This window comes from Periplaneta americana, chromosome 14 (assembly GCF_040183065.1).
Source record: "Periplaneta americana isolate PAMFEO1 chromosome 14, P.americana_PAMFEO1_priV1, whole genome shotgun sequence".
Taxonomy (NCBI): domain Eukaryota; kingdom Metazoa; phylum Arthropoda; class Insecta; order Blattodea; family Blattidae; genus Periplaneta; species Periplaneta americana.
This window is the reverse complement of record NC_091130.1, coordinates 91,099,865-91,124,835: the sequence shown is the minus strand read 5'-3', so window position 1 is coordinate 91,124,835 and position 24,971 is coordinate 91,099,865. Positions and strand designations below refer to the sequence as shown.

Below are 24,971 nucleotides of genomic sequence, written 5' to 3'. Positions count from 1 at the left end.
TTCTGATGATGAGGAACCTCCATACAAATAGTGTTTATTTAAAGAGATGAAAAGATATGTACAATTGGTTGTGCCCACGTGGAATAATCCCTCTTCAGCTCACAATGAACTACAAATGGTCAAACAGCAGAAAGTTGCCTCACTGTGTTAATGAAATCAGAATTATAACTTTGTACCAATTCAAAACTGGATTGTCAAGCTTTTTTTATAATGTTGTAAAAATGATTTCTCACTGTTAATAGATGTTAGATCTTCAAAGAAATATAAGCACTCAAACTGAGGTAAATTTGAAAATATTTTTTATGAAATTCACCATTAAGTTTCATAAAATGTATTTTTTGTTTTTAGTAATAGGATATTAATTTTATGAATAAATAACCTTATTTAATTTAATGAGCAGCACAATCAATTTAAAATGTCTAAAATGGTGGTTTCCCGAATTTTTGTTAAAAAATCTGGGGTTTTGCTAGTTTTTACAAGCCTATGGTCCGGTTTCTTCAACCTTTGTTAAATTATAACAGTGTGTTATTCCATTTTAACTGTAAACTTAACAGTTGAAGCATTTCTTCAACTACTGTTAGTACTAACAGGCTGTTAAAACCTATGTTAATTTAACTGCCCAATTTCATGCAGTTAAATCATTTAGCATAGAAGTATCCAATATGGCTGGTGTGTTAGATGCTGAACTTATTTATCTGGATTATTTATAAAATGATATCCATGAATACATAAACAAAGGGGATGATTTCTGTGATGTGACAGTCCAGAAGTTCATACAAAGGTATAGGCTATTTTCTGCCAAGCCTCACTTTTCACTTTCAACTTAGATCCGTTTGTTTGTTTATTTAATTGTTTATACTGCGAAATAATATCCAGCAGAAGGCTTCTCTCGAATGAAGAGAAATTAGTCCCACGATTTCTTTTTGTTCCAGTGTTTTCCATTTCATAACAGCAATACCAATACGCTGCTCCATGCTATTGCGATACAGACGAGGAAAGAAGCAGAAATCAAACCTGAGAGAATAGAAAGACTTCTATCCTCTCTGAATCAAACAACGGAAACAAGCGAGAATCGCAATTGTCAGAGTTCAGAAAACAGAAGTGAGCCTATACTTGTTTATAGGTTATGGTTAAACTCTAGAATCTCTGGTCCTAACAGAGAGTTAACAAACAGAATGTTAAAATGTGAAATGTAAATTTGAAGAAACGCAATATTTTTAACAACAATTCATACTTTTAACTTACAGTTAATTAACGCTATGTTAGGTGCATTTTAACAAAGGTTGAAGAAACCGGGCCTATGTATATAAAAAATGTCAACTTTATCATTTTCAACAGTTAAAAGATTAATCAACTCAAAATAACCATTTCCACGAAATTTCAAATAATAGAAGATGGTAGAGTCTCAATGTACAAAATATTATTCCTGAGTATTCAAGGAAAATGCAGTTGCATCCTTTTGATTACTCACAGGCTATAACTATTTGTCAAAACACTTGAACAAAATTGGAATTTTTTCTTAACCACTTTGGCCATTGTACAGCCTTGATAAAGAAATGGATCAGACGCGTATGTCCAGCCCTTTCCTCTAAACCCACTGTGTGTGAGAAATATAGGAAAGCAAGTGAGTTAATGGCTTTATTGCCAAGAACTCAACATTAGTTAATGACGATAACAATACATTTTAAAAATGCACTATTTCGCGGCACTGTTTGAAATTAAAAAAAAAATACATGTTTTCTTTTATTTTTTAAAGTAGAACTTTTTTTTCCAACCCTGCTTCGAGGTAGAAAACCAATATAAATTTGCCTTTTCTTTTAACATTGTCAGTCCTTGATGAAAAATTCCTTTATATTCATTAAAACATATCACTTTGAATTGATTTTCTTTTCCTTTATTTGATCTAGAACGTCTTCAAGGGTCTCTCTCTTGTGTAGTTTTGATAGGCTCTTGAACCCAATTTACGAACGTAATTCCATGGCATTTCTGGAATGAAAAATAGCGTCTTTTAGATTGAAATATATGTGTGTACTAAACTCACCTTTTCAACCTTTAGATTCAACATGCATACTAAACTGATCCCTCCAAGCTTCATTTTTACATTTTAACTGAATAATAATGAATGCATTGAGAGAAAGAAATTATATCTCAAATTAAACGGGGATAGTTGATTACCAAATGTCACACTTACCTTTGGTTGTCACATGATCACAATCGTGTTGGCATTCACAGATTTGAATAACTTAACTCGGTTCTACATTTGGCATGTACTTAACTTCTTGTAATGACAATTCAAAATGGAAGAATCACGTGTTTGAACAGTGTGACCAACTATGTGACATCTTGCCTACATGATAGAACTGCTCTTTTGTCGAATTTTTTAACTATGACACAGTTTCAAATGCTGAACACACGAGAACGTGGTTGTACTAATTTGACTCATATGTACTAAATTAACCCCATTTTTCAGTATCTAATTCAGAAGATGGTCATTCTACAGTTTCATTTCAAAAGATCAAATGTCTAGCTCAAAAACTGTAGAATGTACAGAACATTTTGTGTGTTAACATGTAACAATTTTTAATCCTAAGTCTGTAATTTCCAATAGTCATTCCTCTGCAACCAATCCGCAAAATCCATTCAAATTGTAAGGCTATCCATAGATATGCTTGTAGTGCAATTCGACACGTTTTTAGAAAATCCCTGACATAGGGTGACATTTGGAGTATTTTCTAGATGAATTGACATGGACTGACCCATTGTTTTCATTACCCGCAATCATTGCGTAAATATTGTAGCTAAAGTGAGGCCTAATACTGGGATCAATAGTTGATAGTGCAGTGTTAAAGAGATTGAGATACTGTTGGTGTAGTTTCTAAGCTGTGATGGAATTATACTATATACTGAGTCCTATATAGATGTATTGCATAATCCTTCTTTATTATTTAATTTCTCTCTCTCCTGTATGTGTGTACGTGTGTGCATGCGCGTAGAGAGAGAGAGAGAATAGATTTTTTTTAAACACACAAAAACTGGCTTTTGAAGATAGTGGTGTAGGTTGTGTTGTGTACAGTAAATGCACTCAAGAATTTGTTGTGAGACTGCTTCTACTGCTGAACAAAGAAGGGTACCGATTTTTAAGAAAATATACATAAAGTTCAACATCGAATTACTGGGTTCGACGATTTTCACAGAATAATTATCAGGTATTATGATAAAGGGCAATATGCAACAGGAAAAAAATTAACACTAGATATGAGAGAGAACATAAATTTTATAATGTCTCGATACATTCTATGCGTAATATAGTAAAGAGCATGGTTTTAAGTATAGAAAAGTAAATTATGGTAGGAAATTCATATTGGAAAGGAGAAAGATTGTTTGCAACTTGCATTAAATTTCTTACGACATTAGAACATCAAAGCTTCAAGAGACAGTCATCCTTGAGTATACATAGGCCTTGATGGAACCTGTGTTAACCAAAATCATTTTAAAGAAATTTATTTGGCAAGAGTAAAGGCAGTGGTGATATGAGAGTCCCATAAGGGAAATGAAGCACTCTTACATTAGGCTATGTCCTGCTGGGTGGAAAATAGCCAACCGGTTTGATACCAAATTGTAATAGTACAGTATAATATGTAATATGATAATGCATATGTACACATCCGTCTCAATTGTAATATGATTAAAAGAAAGCAATCATTGTTGCTATTTTGCGTGATCACTGAGGTAAATAATAATACTGGAGAGAGGGCTAGAATGTAACTTCCACTACAAATCTGCAACTGTAGTCAGCTGTGGCAGGTAGGGCAGCTGTATTGTACTAAAAATGTCCAGTTATTATTGTCGAACATATTTTGAAGACAGTGTGTTGAGCTTATGTTTCATTCAGTATCTCATGCACCCAGTGTATGAAGCATGATGAAAAAATTAAAATATATATCAGTAAAAAGGGAACCATTTTGTAAATTTTAGAAGGAAGAGAAGTTGTTTATCTTTAAGCACGCAGAGATCAGTGTAAAACATGTGAAAGTTCCATAGATGGAAATATTTCCCAAGAAGAATTTTTGAATTGCATACCCAAAAGAACAAACCTTATGAAGCTTCAAATCCATACCATTTGTTCAGTGCCTGATGAAATTTTAGTTACATCAATTGATATTGAAAGTACATTACTTTGTCCCAATAGCTGTACTACTGAAAAAAAGTTCAAAGTTTGTAAATACACAATTTATGTTTCTAATAACGAGGATATTTATACCTATGTCTGGTATGGAGAGGAAGAAGGAATGAGTTCAAATGAAATTATGGTACTAGTTGCTTGACTCATTTCATCGAAAATGGCCCTAAAACATATTAATTGCAGAAAGTTGTAAATAAAAGAATTAAAGTAAATTTTAACCAGGAGGTCGTGTTCACTGTCAATAAAGTATAACACTAAAATCGAGCGACTAATACTGGAAAATGATCATACATTGATGCAAGAGGACAATGTGCCCTCAACTTCAGAGAAATTGTTTTCGTCCCCTATATATGTTTGAAATGATTATGAATTGAATGTAACAAGCAAGAAACAAAGAACTCTACAATGTAAATTATAACGATTGCAAATTTTTTTAAATAAAATTGTGAGAAGGAATAAATTTATACAATGCAGATACGCCTATAAGGCCAGGAAAAAAGTTTGAGACCAAACAATTGTTGATATAAGAGGCTTGAAGTAGAAATAATGCATAATTTATTACAAAGTTATACACACTAACGAATGGAAGGATATTATGCACAGGAAGAGTTTTGGCTGCAGAACCTGAAAATCTGTGTAATGAAACATTTTAAGACAGTAAGTTTCCGAAGACAAATGTGATCAACTACAACGATTAAAAATCGTTTATACATAGGAATTATCATTAATTGTATGAAAATTTAAGCTCTGAATCATAGGTGGAACTATGGGGGAATATGGAGAGGGGCAGGTGCAGTTATGGGGGATATGGGGTAGGCGAGTTATGAGTTAACGTTAGAAAATATTGAATTCAAAAAGTCTTTTTTGCTTTTGTTTATTATTAAGTTTCTGTGCTTAAATTGATGAATTAATGTCTTCAGATCATGTATCGGTACTATAATATTTATTTTAAATTTCTGTATGTATCACAATTTCTATATTTCATTTGAGGAATGGAAGCACTGTAATGCTTCTTTTGTAACAGCCAGTACTCATGTGTTAGAAGTCTGCAGGTGTTCAAGCAGCCACTTGGAGAATATGAATAACATACTGCACAACAATGCAGAAAAAAGAAAACATCTCGGTATAATGTGTAAACTTAAAGATGACATTAAATAAAATAAGAGTTTACATTTCGTATGATACCTTCAGGAAGGTAAACTTCATATAAAAAAGTTTCTGTTAGCACTGTTACGTAGTTTTATTTGATGCATGCATATGTTTCTGTACGAGAGAGAGAAAGAGGGATATTGGTTTAAGTTATGCCCTATTATAATTTGTAGTAGACCTACAGTTCATGCCCCATACAACTCGGTCCGAAACATTGCAGATGTGGATGTAACACTGTAAGAAACATGCTCTCGAAAATAACTTTATTAAATAATCATATTCCGGTATACTGCACCACGGTCAAGCTATAATGGAGGGGAGGGGGTAAATGATGTCTCCCATAACCCCGTTATGTGGAGATTCTATGATTTTGTTTTGCCCCCCCCCCCCCCCCCAAAGGAAACTGTTCTCTCTCCGCCTATCATCTGAATAGTTCTTTCTTGTAACTATTTTGAAAAGTATTGAAGTATAGTATTTAGCTTATGTCATTTTTCTCTGTAATGTAATTTACTCTATGACATTGCTAATGACAAAATTTCTCAGTTTCTCTATACATAAATGAAAATGACTAACAAGAATGGGAATTGATGATGATGATGATGATGATGATGATGATGATCATCATCATCATAAAAAGTAAGGAAAGATGAAATGTTAAAGTCTTAGGCCTGGTTGCAGAAATGCAAATCACATCAGTCCCTGATTGCCAGTTGATGTCTGATTTATTTGATTGTTCATTGCATTGCACGAACGTGAATCTCCATTCAACTTGTCTCGATTTACTAATTGCTGATTTGAGAAAGAAATGCATTTGACAACAGCGCTATTTAGCAACCACAGCCAATTTGATGCTCTTTAAAAGTTACGAAACGAATGCATCAAGTGGGTGGTGTCTAGGAAAAAAGCGAATGATTTGCTGTTTTGTTGCTTTTTATTCTCTGTTTACAAATTGAGGTCATAACCTACTCATTAAAAATATTATGCTATCTTGTGTAGAACCCTGCCAGCGGGCTACAACATTCCAGAATTTCAATGATTGTGTACATATTGCCTGTACATTCACAGAAAAGGAACCTTTTTTATTTCGATAAAGTTCGGCATCATTTCCACCAGGTGATTGGATGGGGTTGTGAGCAGTCTATACAACCAATTACTCTTGGAAATCCTGACATGGCTGAAAATTCTCTTTGGATTTCAAATCGTTCCTTGTCTTAGGTTGGGAGCTTTATGAGTCCTGTGATAACAAAGCAATTTCATGCGTAACATTCCTAACTACTTGGCAAATAGTTGATTTGTGGACTCCAACAAGATCACCCAAGACACCTGAAAAATTCCAACAGCATAAAATCTCATGTTATTAGAACTTTGTTCATAGGAGAAAGTGGTAAGTCTCGATTTGTCTGTCTGCATATATATATATATATGTTTAAATTTTTGAAAGTAACAAAATACACAAATCCTTACTTAACCGAAATCTTTGCTCAAATTATCTGTCATTATACATAAAAACAATTCATGTCCATCATGGAAATGCCTTCTTCTTAATAATATTTCTTCGTTCCAAAATTTCTTCTTCAGAAGAATTCATTATGTCGAAAACAATATTATTATGCTATAACTATTTACTATATAAATTACAGTAACTGCACCATAAACAGAACAACATAAATACGTGATCAATGATCAGTCATTTAACCAGCAGAAATCTGTTGATCAAATACTGATTGTTCTTTCTGCAACAGAAATAGAACTGATGGCCAATCAAACCCTCCTCCGTTGTTACAAATTAATATAATTTCCGCAATAGTTCTGGCAAAATAAATGGTTAAAAATATCATTGAGGTTAGATTTTTTAGTCGACAAACAGTATGATGTTTTGCATATACTACGAAAGTTCAGTATATACAAACTATATTTAATGCCACCTGAGACCGGTGTTAGTAATAGAAAACATAACATTCAGTCATCAGTGATGATTTTTGTATTTTTAAATAAAATAAATTACGACAATGGACGAAAAGTTTTTCAACTGGCGCCATGTTGACCTCTCATCACTACCAACCATTAAAATTCACCACATGAAGCAAACTTGTCTTTTGTGTAGCTCTTTTATTTCGAGGGACCAGCGTTACGAAATTTTTGTGGACAAACTTTACGTTAAAGTTGTGTCCTTTCAGAATTAAACAACAATTCCTGTCTTTCATAAATATTTTAACTATTTATTTTTATAATTTTGGCCGAGAAAATAAAATCAAATCAAATCGAAACATTCCAAGAAAAACATAATCAAACAGAGTAAAATGTAGTTGGGGACATACGGACCATAGTTACATTTTGACATTTGGATGTTATTTTTTAATTATGAATTTTAAAATTATTCTTTTATGCTCTGTTTCCAACTAAAGCATGTGAGAGTTAGTTAATTAAACGCAAAAGTAATCAGTTAACATTTTCAAGAAACTCCTTAAATCAGCCGGGACATACATTTACCCATTTCAGAATATTCACCCAGATAACATTATCTGATAGATTATATACTGGTATAGGAAAGATTCCGAAATTGCTTAAAAATGCATTGACTTTACCAGGAGTGGAAATTAACTTAAATCATGTCCTGCTTATTGGCAATGTAGATATTCGTCTGAAGAATATAAGAGGAAGACAGGTGACAAGAAATTGACATGAAAAATCTGAAGAATGAATAAGAAAGAAGAAAATTTGAAGTAAATTTTCAAGAGAAAACTGATACATTAGAACCCATACCTGAGAATAATAATGAGTACTGGACTCGTCAAAAAAGCTGTATATACAGAACAGCAGAAAAAATAGTAGGATACAGAGAAGGTGCGAGAATTAAGAAACCTTGGATCACAGGGAAAATGTTGAACATGGAGGAAAGGAGAAAATGGAAAAACATCAATACAGAAAAAGGTAGAAGAAACGACAAGAAACTAAACAATGAACCAAGAAGAGAAACTGATACAGTGAAGGAAGACTGGATAAAAGAGAAATAAAGAGAAATAGAGGATCTAGAGAGAAAAGGATATGATTTAATGTACCATGAAGTAAAATGTTTGAACTTCACAAATAAGAACAGAAAATTCATGTGATTTACAGACGAACGAAATCAGAAATTAAATAACAGGCAAACAAGGAATACTGAACATGGCGAAATATGCAAATGAGTTACATGAGTCGGGGAATCGACCAGTTGAGTTAGCTGTCATATCAGAAGACGAAAAAGAATTTTCTGTTTTAAGGGAAGAAGTTTGAACAGAGCTTAGGGAAATGAATGGGAAAGCAACAGAAGTTGTTGGAATCCCCGTTGAATTAGTGAAATGCTTAGGTGAAGACAAGAAGGAAATTCTGTCATTATGCAACAAGATATACGAGAAAGGGAATGGCCTGAATATTTTACAGAGATAGTGTTGCTGCCCATACCGAAGAAAAATAATGCCAAGAAATGTAATGAGTTCAGGACTTCCAGCCTTATATCACACTTGGCGAAAATTCTCCTGCGACAAATGAATCAATGTTTATATCCTAAGGTAGGACAGAAGAAGAGCAGTTTGGCTTCAGGAAGGGAAAAGGTACGAGGGATGCACCAGATGTCTCGTGCTATACCTGAATGGAGAGTGGAAATACCTGAAATTACCTGAAGACAGTCTGTAGTTGATCTCATACATTTTCACATAGAGAACTGTGTGTGTACTGTGTCGTAACCACTGGGAATTACAGGACCGAAATCGCCTCGCCATGTGATTCCAGACAGTACAGTGCACGCACAGTCTCCTATGTGAAAACCGAAAACAGCTTGTCAATATAAATCAAATGGAGAGTACTGCTTACAGTACCCTATGTGAAAACTGGGCTTAATTGATTACACTGTTCTGCAAAAACTTTTCCTTGACAAAATTTATGGTGATATATAGATTTAGGTGTGCTGAATTCCAGTCTGTTGGTCTCCCACCAGTTTTTGAAGAGGACGGTTTGAAGTTGTTGTTGACCAATGCTAAGGATCTTGGATTTCTTACATTCTCCTGGAAGGGTTTAAAGTAATTTTGCTGTTTTCATACTAAAAAGGCAAACTATAGTATGTTTTCAAGGTGAATGTGGCACTTATAGAATATGAAAATGTGATCTCATATGAAACTTGCCAATTGAAAAACATGCTGTAAAGCTTCCTTTGTCATCCTCTGTCTCTTTGCTAGGATGAGGTTTCTCGCACCCATATCCAGCAGAAATCAACCAAGAAGTGTTTATTCCTTTTGCCATGATAAGCTTTTGTCATCCAGTTTGCTCTCAAAAAGCTGAAAGTTGGAATTTATAAAACAGTCATATTACTGGTTATTCTGTATGGTTGTGAAACTTCGACTCTCAGTTTGAGAGAGGAACAGAGGTTAAGGATATTTGAAAATAAGATGCTTAGGAAAATATTTGGGGCTGAGAGGGATGAAGTTACAAGAGAATGGAGAAAGTTACGCAGTGCAGAACTCCATGCATTGTATTCTTCACCTGACATAATTAGGAACATTAAATCCAGATGTTTGAGATGGGCAGGGCATGTAGCACTTATGGGCGAATCCAGAAATGCATATAGAGTGTTAGTTGGGAAGCTGGAGGAAAAACACCTTTGGAAAGGCTGAGACGTAGGTGGGAGGATAATATAAAAATGAATTTGAGGGAGGTGGGATGTGATCGTAGAGACAGGATTAATCTTGCTCAGGATAGGGACTGATGACTGGCTTATATGAGGGTGGCAATGAACTTCCGAGTTCTCTAAAATCTGTAAGTAATGCCATTGTATATCTCCTTCATTCGTGAAATATCTTGATGGAATCTTTATCCACTTTGGTGGTATGCTAAAGTCAATAGAGGAATTCATTGATTGCATAATGAGGGAGTTTAGTAACATAAGAAAGAAATGTCCAGAGTATGGGGTGATACAAGAGAAAAAAAATAGGGTGATAGGAAAATTACGTTAATAAAAAAAATAGAAACATTCATGATTGTGTATTAAGAGTAAAAGTGAGTAGTGTAAATAAAAGAGGGAAGCAGATAAATAGTCTAGGAAATGTAAACATTAAAAGAAAATGTATGGTCAGTGAACTAAGTGAAGAATAAGGAATTTTTCAATGTAAATTATAATATTGTGTAACTACAAAGAACCCGTGGAAACAATTGATACGGATAAATAGAATATGTGTATAATTTATTTTCACTCAACAATGTTCGGTCTTGCTGGCTCTTCACATTCCTGGATAGGAATAAATATAAAAGATGGATAATAAGAGCAATGAAGTGAAACTGAGTAAGAATATGGGAAAATGGTACAACTTAGAAGTAGTGAATTATAAATATTAGGTAAATGAAGAAGCAGTTGCGATGGATAAAATAGGATACTATAGTAAACAGTGTAAATTATATGGATAACAGAGATAATAAAAATAAAGAGCACCTATGAATGTATGAATAGTGATAAATACAATAGTAGTCAAAAAAGAGAAGGATGAAGTGGAACTGGGAAAATATTGAGAAGTGATAGAGAAATCTTACAATTTAAGTATAGATTTTGATATTAGTGAATTTAAGAGTGGTTCTAGAATGAATAGTAGCAGTAGAAAATGTAGGACACAGTAACTAAAGGAGGATGGAAAGTGGTATACAGTATTAGAGATGGCACTTAAAAACGCTAATATTAGGATTAGTGAATTAACAAGGAAAGTGAATGAAATGTATAAGTATTGAATAGTAGTGTAGACCGAGCAATGAGAAAATATATAGGTAGTGATAATGGAGTATTTAAGACTCATACTGCAAAGAAGTGTCTTGTAAAGATATACGATAAATGTGAGTTACACCATTATATGTAAAGAAGTGCTGTGATGTAAATGTATATCATATATATAATAATTAGTGACAGTTCAGGAAATATACAACCAAAATGTGATTTCGTGATGAAGCTAGCTTTACAGCTCATGAAATTTCTCTAGATAATGTATTGAATTCAGATCTACCACTAGAATTTCGGAAATCTCTGGCAAAGATTACAGTGAAATAACTAGTGGAAAATAAGCAAACTGTCATGCCTGAAATTTGCGCATTGTGTCCCAAGAGACAAAACACGTGGACAAAGAACGCAACTCATGCTGAAAACTTATTTATAATGAACATGCGTCACATAACTGTACTCAGTGCTTGGCACAGGTATGACCTAATTCACCATAAAGTTTCTGAAGTTTGTGTTTTTATATCATTAAACATAAGCTACCTTTTGTTAGGAACATTATTGACATTAGCATAACTTATTTTATTTTTACTTTTCTCATAGTAAAGTAGTAATCGTTTGTCATCACTCATTATCATTATTATTATTATTATTATTATTATTATTATTATTATTATTATTATTATTATTACGTCATTGCATTTTGTTTACAGTAATGTTTTCTTTTGTATTTTTTTTTCTTGTAGTCAGTAAGTCTTTGTCAATGTTTTATTGTATGTTATTTCTTTGAGGAATATTTGTGTTTTCTTCTGTCTCTATGAGTGTGTGTGTGTGTGTGTGTGTGTGTGTGTGTGTTTGCGTGCGTGCGTGTGTTATTTCCCTATGTGTGTGAAATTTTTTTTGTTTGTGTATCTTTGTTACATGTGCATAGTTATATTCATCCATTTCTAACATGGTTAGGCTACTTATAACTTACGTATAAATAATAAAACTAAATTTAAGACTCATACTGCAAAGAAGTGTCTTGTAAAGATATACGATAAATGTGAGTTACACCATTATATGTAAAGAAGTGCTGTGATGTAAATGTATATCATATATATAATAATTAGTGACAGTTCAGGAAATATACAACCAAAATGTGATTTCGTGATGAAGCTAGCTTTACAGCTCATGAAATTTCTCTAGATAATGTATTGAATTCAGATCTACCACTAGAATTTCGGAAATCTCTGGCAAAGATTACAGTGAAATAACTAGTGGAAAATAAGCAAACTGTCATGCCTGAAATTTGCGCATTGTGTCCCAAGAGACAAAACACGTGGACAAAGAACGCAACTCATGCTGAAAACTTATTTATAATGAACATGCGTCACATAACTGTACTCAGTGCTTGGCACAGGTATGACCTAATTCACCATAAAGTTTCTGAAGTTTGTGTTTTTATATCATTAAACATAAGCTACCTTTTGTTAGGAACATTATTGACATTAGCATAACTTATTTTATTTTTACTTTTCTCATAGTAAAGTAGTAATCGTTTGTCATCACTCATTATCATTATTATTATTATTATTATTATTATTATTATTATTATTATTATTATTATTACGTCATTGCATTTTGTTTACAGTAATGTTTTCTTTTGTATTTTTTTTTCTTGTAGTCAGTAAGTCTTTGTCAATGTTTTATTGTATGTTATTTCTTTGAGGAATATTTGTGTTTTCTTCTGTCTCTATGAGTGTGTGTGTGTGTGTGTGTGTGTGTGTGTGTTTGCGTGCGTGCGTGTGTTATTTCCCTATGTGTGTGAAATTTTTTTTGTTTGTGTATCTTTGTTACATGTGCATAGTTATATTCATCCATTTCTAACATGGTTAGGCTACTTATAACTTACGTATAAATAATAAAACTAAAATTGACCACTTCTTATAAATTGAAATGCCAATTATTTCTAATAGTAACCTACTCATTTGCCACTACACTAGTTTCTATTGAGTCCAATTGTCACTTCTCTTTTCATTAGTACAATAATGTTCCTGAAATTTCGATGGCAACAAATAGTCTTCTGAATATAATTATGTTTCTCCAGATATAAAGTGAATTTTAGGTAGAAAGTTTCTGTTTATGATATTTTCAAAATGGGAAGTGAAATACACACAAGATCAATGACGTGTACAGATAAACCTGAAGACTGTAATGCTTTTCATGATCACAAGAACATAATACTATCTGTTCCTTTGTAAACAAACAGTGCCTTCACATTTCTCTATGAAAGTACTTTTATAAAAAATTAAGCCCATTTTCTGTAGACATAAACCTTATTTTAGAAATAATGAAGAGTAGAGTAGAGAGTCGACCTGGTTGGCGAGTTGGTATAGCGCTGGTCTTTTATGCCCAAGGTTGCGGGTTCGATCCCGGGCCAGGTCGATGGCATTTAAGTGTGCTTAAATGCGATAGGCTCATGTCAGTAGATTTACTGGCATGTAAAAGAACTCCTGTGGGACAAAATTCCGGCACATCCAGTGATGCTGATATAACCTCTGCAGTTGCGTCGTTAAATAAAACATAACATTTAGAGTAGAGTTGATGAGACTATATTTGTGGCTAAGAGGGATGAAGTTATAGGAGAATGGAGAAAGTTACACAACACAGAACTGCACGCTCTGTATTCTTGACCTGACATAAATAGGAACATTAAATCCAGACGTTTGCGATGGGCAGGGCATGTAGCATGTATGGGCGAATCCAGGAATGCATATAGATTGTTAGTCAGGAGACCGGAGGGAAAAAGACCTTTGGGGAGGCCAAGACGTAGATGGGAGGATAATATAAAAATGGATTTGAGGGAGGTGGGATATTATGGCAGAGAGAGAGAGAGAGGATTAATCTTGCTTAGGATAGGGACTGATGGCTGGCTTACGTGAGGGCAGCAATGAACCTCCGGGTTCCTTAAAAGCCATAAATAAGTAAGAGTTGATGATTCTAAAGCTTGTACAATAAAATACTTATTGAAGCTTCTGTTGTGTAGATATTTTTGTTGGCTTGTATTAAGTGAATGAATGATTATAAATTAATTCGTAATCCAATTCATGCCCCTGATCATGAATTGGATGGATTTGAAATTAACATACCTCTTTCCATATTTAATAGTATTTTCAAAATAGAAATGCCAACCAGATAAGATAAAGTACGAATAAAGACAAATCCAGTATGTTTCAATAGGGAGAGTATCTTCTTAGGTATCAATAGGAAGCTTTGGTTTTTTGGAAACTCCTGCCATTTATTATTCTTTTCGATATACCGATTTCAGCGAGTATAATTCAGGTCATCTGGACGACACTCAGCATGAGTAAAATACTCATACTATGACCAGCCCTGTAACACTTTAGGTAGCAGCCACTTTCAGGTTAAATCATATTTTTTTTTTTTTGCTAACATACACACAATAACTTGCTGAAGATTACATTTCCAGCAGATACTGTGGACAAAGTAACTGTGAGGAGAGGTGTGTGAGTATTTTAATTTCCCCTTCCATTTCATGACATTGCTCACTTGTAGACATATTTTATGATTTCTATAATGGATGTTAGGGTTTTGCAGCAAGTGGAACACCTGTATGTACACACTCTATCTCTTCATTTCTATCATGAAGCTGTTTACCTGTTTTTCAATGTTAGTATTGTCACTTGCCACTGGATTCAGACTTCATTGTTGTGAAATTTGTATTAATAAACATTTATTTTGCATCCAGGTTATTCCAACAATTGCGACCAGCAATGCAGCTCTTCAACAAGCTGGTGTAACACGCATACTGAATATTGCTCCGTCTCCAAGAGTGAATGTGGTTGGAGTATCCCAGGTTCCAGGACGCGGAGGAACTTTGCAGCTTGCTGCTAATAATGCTGCTGGAAACAATAGCACAAGTGATTCTGCAGGGCGAGGCACAGTATCACTTGTTGCTATTGGTCAGCCAGCAGTTAATGCTTCGTCACATCCAACTTTGGTCAGTTCCTTATCATCTCCCCCCCGTCAGAGGACTAGTGGTGCCATAGGTATTGTACAGTCACCTCCTCCAACACTAGTATTAACATCTACACCAAATTTAGTGCGTACTTCCAGTGGATCATTTGCAACACCATTGTCCTCTACTTCGAATCTCATGTCAAGTGCACAGTCTTCACCTGCCAGGAAAAGAATGAGACTTTCAGATCTTCATGAGAAACCACCTCCTAATGAAGAGATTGCAGCTTTAAGGAAGAAAGTGCTAGAACATAAAATGTCAAAGATGCGAAGTGATCGTGAAAAATATGCGGAACATGCATCTGAACTTTTCTTTTTGCAAGCTGGAGGAAACATGATGGATTATCATACGTGGCGTAAACGATCATCTACTCCTCAGTTCCTACATTTTCTTCGATCTCACCGCTTGGATCCTGATGATGACGACGAAGATCTTACTTCAATATTATCAGCAGCATCCACGTCAGCATCTTCTCATTCTTCTCAGAGCACAGAGATCAAGATCCCAGGAGTGGGGGCAACACCTATAGCTGTTTCCACTACACTTCCTCCTGCTGTAGCTCAACTCAGTCAGCAAGGTGAGTGTGTGATTTCAATTTTTTTAAGGAAATAATTTTGTAATAAAATTGATCTCATTACAATTTCTCTTCTTCGATACATTGGCCTATAGATAATAATTTCAGTAATTTAGAAATGCGTGTTATGTGTTTTTTTTTGTGCTGTGTGATACATACAGACAAGGACAACTCATTAGCAAAACTGACGATTTTTGTAATACACTTTGTTTACATGTTTTAGTATATTATTGTATTATATCCTTGGCTGTTTGTAGAGCATTGATATGTGCAGGTTCCTTGAATCAGAGTTTTACTAAATTAGCTTTCAGTTTGGATTGTGGGTAGACATCCTTTACTTCACTTTTTTCGTCTACTCGTTGTCCAAGAACTTAGTTGGATTCATGTTCATGATTCTGGACCATTTCAATTAAGTATAAAATTATCGTTCTGATCATTACTTATATTAATTTCATGCTAATGTATCCTAAATCTAGTGCATACAGTAAAATACCAATATAACGAAATCCTAGGAACCTCAGAAATTACTTTGTTATACACTAGAACCTCAATTATACATTATAATGAAGAGAAAAGGAGGAATGGTTAATCAAACAAGATGGATAATTCGTTCTTCTGCTTGTTCTTACCTTATCTTTATATTCTTTTAAGAAAGTCTGTTACTTTTTTCTGAACTTTACTACCAGCAGTTTTTTTTTATCTCCATTCTAGTTCTCAGAAGTAAAATAATGTCCGGGAATGAAATGTGATCTTCTTGCCCCAAAACCCTCATGAGGATCTCCGCCAATTCGAGTGCAGTTTATATTAGAACATGCAATTCAGGCACTGTCTCTTCTTCCACTCCAATGTAGCAACTGTGAAATTTGTAGCCTTACACGTAGGGTCACTAATAATAATGTCATCATCACTTTTTATTTCATATGTGGGAAGTGCCAAATGTGTATCCAGGCACTGATTAATATTTTCTTCATTCACATCAAAGAATTGGTCAGTTTGTTTCAATGTTTTTTTATTGTTTTCCATTAATATTCTTCTGTTGTTATTCTCTTCAAATTCTTGAAATTCGTCAGCAAATTCATCTCAAGATTATTCCCCTTATATTGGAATGTGAGAGGTGAGTGGAGGTGTGAACTTCTGTGATTAGCGTTATAGTCCTGAAGGAAGGAGTAATTATGCACATTTTGATTTTTGAAGGTCCATGAACAGCTAATCATATGTTTACAATTACATAGTAGCCTCGCAGAAGATCTCTTGTTAGACCCTTTATATTGAATTGTGCAGATCGAAGTTTAGCTGGGTTTTCATGATTAATTAGATGGGGAGGAGGAAGTAGAAAGAGCATTGGCTAATCTGATGATCAGTTAATCAGAAGATTGATAATCAGGGTCTACTCTAGTGAAATTTCCTTATATCAAAATATCTTATTTTTCTGAAGAAAAAAGCGTGTTTGTTCATTTATGCCGTAAATTCCGCATATTTTCTATATAGGCCTGGAAAATATCCTTAAATAAAATAAAATGCTGAAGAGAACTGCTGAGTTAATTAATATTTGAACTGTTGAAAATGATAAAGTTGACATGGGATATTTAAAATATGAAACATGTTTTATACACAGGGTTGCCAGATAAGTATTGTAAAATTTTGAGAAATTCCCGATTTTTTAAGAAAAATTCAGGAAAACGACATTTCAGACATTCTAAATTTATCACACTGTTTATTAAACTGAATAAGATTATTCATACTATTAATGCCCTACTAACTAATTTATTTAAGTTTGATTGCTTATATTTCTCTGAAGATCTAGCATTTATTATCAAGGTCATTCCATATCAAATCAACAAGGCGCTCAACCCGACCGACTCAGATTTCTTTCAAAATTTGAGGGTTTGTTTTACCTGCCGCGCTAACTAAAACTGCCGAGTTTCATATGTCCTGTGTGTTTCATTTTCTGTCAGTGGCGTTTCAAACATAAAGAAAAATCATATTTTTGTAAGCACACTGCTTCAATTAAAATTATATATCTCAACAACGTCTCCAGATAAATTTACAAAAATTGGGTGATACATTCTTAATATGTGATAGTTTTTATTGCTTATATTGTTTTCTGCATGTATTCAATTACACTAAAAAAACATGGTGAAACAATTTTCATATATTCATATTTAAAAATGCGGGATTTCTATTTTAAGGAAAAAAATATATAGTACACCTCAATTAGTGATATAATGAACTGATAAGTTTCAACTTGGAATCATCATAGGTTACAAAGATAAAAATTATTATGTCACTGCAAGCGTAAGCTAACCGTATAAGTCGCGATAATTATGCCCCACACATTCGTTGTATTTAATTATATTTGATTATATTCTTGACTGTCGCTATGTAATTTAACATGTAGTACATAATTAGAATTTTTTCAATTATTACCTCAAATAAATTATTGCCACATGGATTTTGTTAAACCTGAAGTTCTGTAAAAAATGCTTACCTTTCATTGCTGAAATGAAATAGCCTGATAATCTTTCCAGACAGGATGCTGCGTTGTTTCAGCTGCATTTTAAAACTGTTTAGCAAGTATAATACCCATCCTAAACAGCAGGACTGTATGAAACTTGTGTTCCAGGCACTGCGGTGGATTTTGCAAATCGAAGAGCAAGCATTTTTTCCTCTTCAGTATAGCTTTTTTCAGACATATAAATGGTATTAATGTTTGGGAGATGATCCCTTGTCCAGTCGTACAATTCCCTAGGTGTAGTTATTTGTTTATCAGATGGTCTCTGCAAACTAGCACAAGCCGCAAACCTTTTAAGTGTCCCACCTACAATGTCGCATGTTCTTTTGCCATGCGATATGCAAAAATAATGCAATTCTGCTGGAAATCCAAAATGTTCATGTAATGTGAGGTTCAGGAAATTTTTTCCTATTTTTATACTGAGCAGAGAATCCATCGGAGAAATACATAATTTTTGTGGTGAATTACAGATGTTTGTTTTAATGACTCCATTAGATATTTTTGAAACAGATGTACAGCTGTAGTGTCATATTTCGGGCAGTGTGAAATTATTACCAGATTTTTAATAGAGACTGTATCGGATAACGATTCGTTATAATTTATTACGAAAGTATGAATGGTTGTCTGCACATTAGTCCTGTGATATGACTGAATTTCATCCTGGATTACGAAATAATAGTTTTCAGCGAAGTCGCATAACACAACAAGCTGGCATGGCTGTAGAAATGATTTCATATCACGTAGAGACTTACTTTGTTCAGATGATATAAATGAGTGAGTCAGTAAATCACCAAGTTTCTCCAAGAGACAGTCGAAAAATTTGTCTGTGGGTTTCATTATGGTCTCAAGCGTTGATCGGTCAGTCGTCATCCACTGCTTGTACAGTAGGTCACTGATTCACTGAAGTTTTATTCGAAACATTTCTCTAAACCCTCTCTTATTTTGAATGGTTCAGGACATTCTGTACATTTCCTGAACAAGCAATTTATATGAGGAGGATTGCACACCATAGTAGCCAAGAAATGTTGATAAGTTGGAAGGTATAAAGAAAAATTTTCTAGAAATCCACGTAGACCTGAAACTTTAATAAATTGCTTCCGGCATAAGTTTTACATTCTGATAAGAACACAAACACAGACAGTATAGTTCCACTAACTCCAGCTAGAATACAATTTCTTGGTCTAAGAGCTGAAAATTTGGAGAATATTATCTTCATTTCAGGGTTAGAATTTTTGAACGCTGCATATAATTCATTTCTGCTCATGTGATTTACTCCCTGATTCTTTAATTGTGACAAATATTTCTTATCAGGCATCATTCTGCTTATCTCGTCAGAACAACAGAATTCTTTAACTTTACCGGGAACAGCCGCGAGCAAGGGTTTTTCAGGTTTCGGATTTGGTGAACACAAAATTCCCTTTCCCTTTACCAGGACTTTGGCTTTCCGAATTATGTATTCGAAACCTGAAAGAAACTCTTTTTTATATTATTTATGCTCCAGCTTTTAGGTAGTAGTGTTAAAATTGTGATTTTCTCACTTTTACCTGAATTTTGAAAATTTTCCTGCAACTGAGACAAAATTTCAGAATCAGAAAGGTCCTGGTTCCTCGGCGTCTTTAACATCGAAGACTTTATCTTTTACAATATTTTCAAATTTCTGTCTCTAATTATTTCTTTTGTTGTAGCCTTTTTTGTTTAATAAGGAACACACCTTGGTCAAAAAGACTTGTATTTAATGAACTTACATTTGCTGTAGAATCGACATATTCTTCATTACTAGAGTCATTCTGAGGATTCTGCGTAATAGCATCATATTATATTTTTATTTCTTTGCGACACATAGCATACACCTTTTGTTCCTGTTTTAAATCAGGAAATACATTAAGCATCCACGATATAACCCTTCTTAAATTTTTCCTCTAATTACAATGCCCTGATTTCTCGAAGGGATTGCAGCAAACATAGGCCTATAACTTAAAACGCGACTCCATTACATCGCACAAAACTACCACATACTACAAAAACTAACGACACTGCACTTGAAACAGATCGCACGTTTTGTATAAATTGAAGACTGTATAAACTGCCACTCATGACGGCCTGACAGATTGACGACGCAGATAATCAGACAAGTACGAACTCGCGTGCATGCAGTGTTGGTGTAAGATGGGTTTAAGTGCTACAAACCAATACATATATATTTTTTTACTGACATTCCAGAAACGTTTCCAAAATGAAACTTACACCAAGGGGAGAAGACTCTTACCTCTATAACATACATTTTTCGCGAAATAATTTGTCCTGCATTTATAGATATTCAATGTTTAAATGCGTTTCACGTGACCATTCAATAAAGAATTCATTACTTTGATGCAAACCTATTTTTATTGAAACGTATGATCCCTTAGCTTTAAAATAAGCCCAAGTTTAAGATTCTACCTCAATTAGAAGAGAAGTTATGAATTATTTTTTTGACATAGTATGCGACATTTTTACATTTTTTCTCGTATTGACAGAATTGCTGTATGGATATCGTGCATTATTGAGGGCTAAAATTTTACATAATTAATTAACTTAAGGTAGTCGGGTTGAAAAGTCCACTTTTTTGTGTCAATTTGACATGGAATGGCCCATCAGTGAGAAATCATTTTTTTACAACATTATAAAAAGCTTGATTGTCCCATTTTGAATTGACACAACCTAGTAGTTGATACAGCGTCGTTAAATAACCAAGAAAAAATGACACAAACTTGTAATTTTGATTTCATTAAAACAGTGGAGCATCTGTTCCTGCTGTTTAGCTATTTGTGGTTCACTGTGAATTTCAAAGGGATTATTCTGCGTGGGCATAAGCTAATTATAGGCCTACACATTTTCCAATCTCTTTAAATGGACACTTTTTTTTTTAAATGTAGGATCCTCATCGTCAGAATTTCGCTTTTCTAAATATTTTGACGCATACTAATTACTCAAAATTTTCTCGGGTTTCCAGCCAGTCATAAGTTGGTGATCCACCGACGTTTTGAGGATGTTCGTCTTCCTCATCTTCAAGGTTAAATGATATCTAAGGGTACCCAGCTCTTTAATTTATAGTGCCAGCATACTAATTAGATGTACTATTTATTACTCCGATCACACAATAGAAAAACAAGGACATATTTCCAATCAAAGTGATTATCCGGATTTCTGCTTTTGTTATTATCAGAGCTAGAAATTTTAGATGCTGGACCTTAATTTTTTTTCTATTAAAATGCCCAAATTGGCTTTTCTTGAAAAGAAAATATAAAATAAACACTCCTAATAGTGCTTCGGTTGCACCTTTTTGCAATGTCAGCATCTTTTTGCACCTTTTTCCCCTTTTTTTGGATCCTTTGACACATTCTATTTCTATATAAATTAAACAAGGAAAACCAAATGTATGCGGCATGACAAGTGCTTTTACCTATTGTTAAATACGCCATTCGGACACTTTAATCTACTAGTCTTCTGTTGATTTTTAGATAAATGAACAAATTTGCTTTCTGAATGTTTTTATTAAAATTTACTGTTTTTAGTGTGGCACCACATTACCTTCACTTCAGTGCAGTCCTGTTTGGCAAAACGTTTCAAATTAATTTACGCCTCAATGAACTCCTGTTAAGTAAAATGCCCACAATTAGATTGTGCTTCATCACACCACTCTTAGATGGAAGCTGTTGAATAGCAAGAAAAGGAGGAAGGCAAAATCGAACTTACCAATGACAAATCAATATTGTTGACTGCTAGATTCTGGAATTTGAGGACGAATTTAATTTTTGTCATTTTTAAGTTCAGAATATGCTTTGGCTAGTGCATGGTGTCTTTGTCATTCTCCTTTATTGCCAGTATTCACAGCATGCCAAAACACAAAGTGAATGTCGGGAAAATACGTGATATTGTTATACAGTTTAATGCAGAAAGTATTCAGAGTGACGGGTCTGTTCTAAGGTGCAATGTTTGTGATATTTCAATAACAATTGATGAAAAACACTAATGTAATTGTGTTAAGCAACACATGAAGAATAAACTACACTGTAGTAAAGGTGGAGTGTGACAATAGTTTATTGGTGAGGCACTGGCTTCAAATTCAAGAAATAAAAATTAATTTTTTACTGAAATGACAAAGACATTTGTGGTATTCCTCTTTCCAAGCTCAACAACCCCATTATGAAATAATATTTGCAGAAAATTTGGAAAAACTCCTCCAGATGAGAGCACCTTACGAATATTATATCTTCATCCTCTGTATGAAGAAAAATTAAAACAGTTCATGCAAGTAATAGCTTGCAATCCAGTATATTTTATCCTAGATGAAACCATTGTTAGGCAGAACAGATATGTTTTGAACATTTTAGTAGCACCCATAAATGGACAGCAAATGATATCTATGCTTTTGAAACCCTACTTTCTGAACAGATCAGACAATTCTCAAAGTTTTATTATAAGACTATCAGACTTATCAATTCACACATGTGATGAACATGTTTTTTACATAAATTGATGTTTTTAGTTCCACTGAACCATCATCAGATCATTAAATAGACCTACAGAGTACATTTATGTTACAAACAAACAGTGAAGATCTTTATGAAATGGAAGAGATACATAATGAAAAACAAGGGTACATATAAAATCACAAGTTAAAAGGGATTAGAATAGGTTGAAAATTAACATAAAATCTATGTATAATGGGATAAAATTACTTATTAAAAATTATTAATCATTGTAATCAATGTGAGAGAGAAATTGTGAGCAGAGCAAAGGTAGCATTTAGCAGCATCTTGAGACGTATACGAGTAGTCTTAAAGTACGATATGCATTATGATTGCAAATTATGTAACAAAAGTGGCATGAAGACTGCATTTACAAAAATATCAGTTCTGGTGTGCTGGCACAGGTTGACATTAAATGAATGGAAGTGTTGAAAAGAGGACGCAATGTTCGCAAAATATAAAGTCTTGCAGTCTGAAATAAATACGTGAAAGATTAATGTTGAAAACTGCATATTTGATATTTTGAAAACCACATAAAACGAAATGGGGTTGTGAAGTCGGGCTTCACACCGGATAATGCAAGAAGCATGATGAATGGCACATGGAGTGTGACACACAACATTGCAACATGCATGTTCACACAGGATAATACCTATGTTGCACGATGCTGATGAGTCGTTCAGTATGAAGTCGTCAGATGATGATCTTTTTCTATTGTCAATAATCAGAAGGCGACGAAAACGGCTTAAATTTTGGATTCAATCAGTATTGGTTGAAAACGTTGAAAGTCATGGTGCCTATAGCGTTTTATCGGTAGAGATAGCACAACATCCAGATAAATTCGCAGAATATTACAGAATGTCTGGAACATTATTTGAAGAATTACTGAATCTTGTAATCCCAGCCATTGAGAAGGAAGGTACTAACTACCGCTGTGCAATTTTTCATGCTGAAAGATTACTCATTACACTCAGGTATGCACAGAAACATTGACCATTCAATAAAATATACCTAGATAAGTGTCAAAAGTAATAAATAACATATATTTGAACTGATGTATTTATACAATAAGTACATTGTCTTACACCAGTGGTAGTCAGCACTCGCTGAAATGGGAGCCGTCCCGTGTATGGCGTCGTGCAGCAGGAAGAGGTGGAGAGCATACCTGCTAACAGCTACAATGCACCATAGTGCAGTGTGTACTCTGCAGGTACGAGATGCTAGCCCCAGAGTGCTCTGTGCTGATGCCGCTGTCTTATACTATAGGCTACAAGGTGGAAGTACTATAACTGTGCAGACTTTAACAGCTTATTCCTTGTTTTACCTGATAAGTCCTATTCATACAATTCTGATTTTTACTCTTATCATTAGAGAAACTGATACGGAATGATTTATCCCTTTACAGTTTTTAATAAAATGGACAGTTTTCTTGCAAGTTAAATAAAAAGAATAACACGTAGTTATTTCCTGCCATTAAAAAGTCTGGCAGCCCTACTGCAGTGAGAAAGGAATGAAATACTGCAATTCAGACCTTGGTATACTTCGCACGAAAACATGACGACCTTCCCTCATCCCCTTCACCAGTTAACTGCTGGCACGCGCAAGGGATAAACCCTTAGCCGAGTTGCCAATTCTTGAAGTCATTGCGATTTGCGAATGTTTTTCAAACTGTGTTCCGTGAAACCGCGATTTTCAGTGAGACTATATTATCTTTGTAAATATACCTTAATTTATAATTACTGAAACAAAATTGGTATAAAAATGAACAAACTTATTTTAAAAACACTTTATATTTATATTTTCACTAACATGTTTTGCCTAAATAAACAAAGAATTGCAGAATTATATAATAAGTGTTAAATTCTCATGTTATTGAAGTTCCAGAATTTTGTACTTAATTAAGGATGTTACGCTGGTAAAATTTTCGGAAACTGTGATCATTGAATAGCAATTTATAGTACAAGAGAGTAAAATTAGATTTTATCCGCTTCGCTTTGGGTGATAATTTCCACGAGCGCATAAAATCTGTTTACTCTAGTGTGCTATACAATATTTTATTCATTACCGATGTAAATTTAATTTTAAATTGTAGGTTTTTTCTTTGTAATGTGTTGTTGGCGAAGAAGTTCATATTTATTCATTTTAATTAATGCCAATATGTTGGTTGTCATGTAGAGAGTGATTTAAAAATATTTAATTCACTTCTGTAAGTTAGAAAACTTTTATTCACTGCTGTGAATAATGTCATTATTTAGGTTGCTAAGGACGGTGAAATAAAGACCAGTTTAGATAC

At 33.9% G+C, this 24,971-nt stretch overlaps 1 protein-coding gene and 1 long non-coding RNA gene across 6 annotated transcripts in view; one reads left to right on the top strand and one right to left on the bottom strand.

Moving 5' to 3' along the window:
• The window catches only part of dom (domino helicase), a 689,640-nt gene that overhangs the window by 15,662 nt on the left and 649,007 nt on the right, over positions 1-24,971 (top strand). For all 5 annotated transcript variants that reach the window (XM_069845730.1, XM_069845733.1, XM_069845731.1 and 2 more), the window contains exon 3: positions 14,812-15,658. In XM_069845730.1, the coding sequence (XP_069701831.1) occupies positions 14,812-15,658 (847 nt within the window). The remainder of the gene's footprint in view (positions 1-14,811; positions 15,659-24,971) is intronic.
• Positions 1-24,971, bottom strand: part of LOC138713562 (uncharacterized) — a 266,726-nt gene that overhangs the window by 225,516 nt on the left and 16,239 nt on the right. The gene's annotated exons all lie outside the window — the stretch shown is intronic.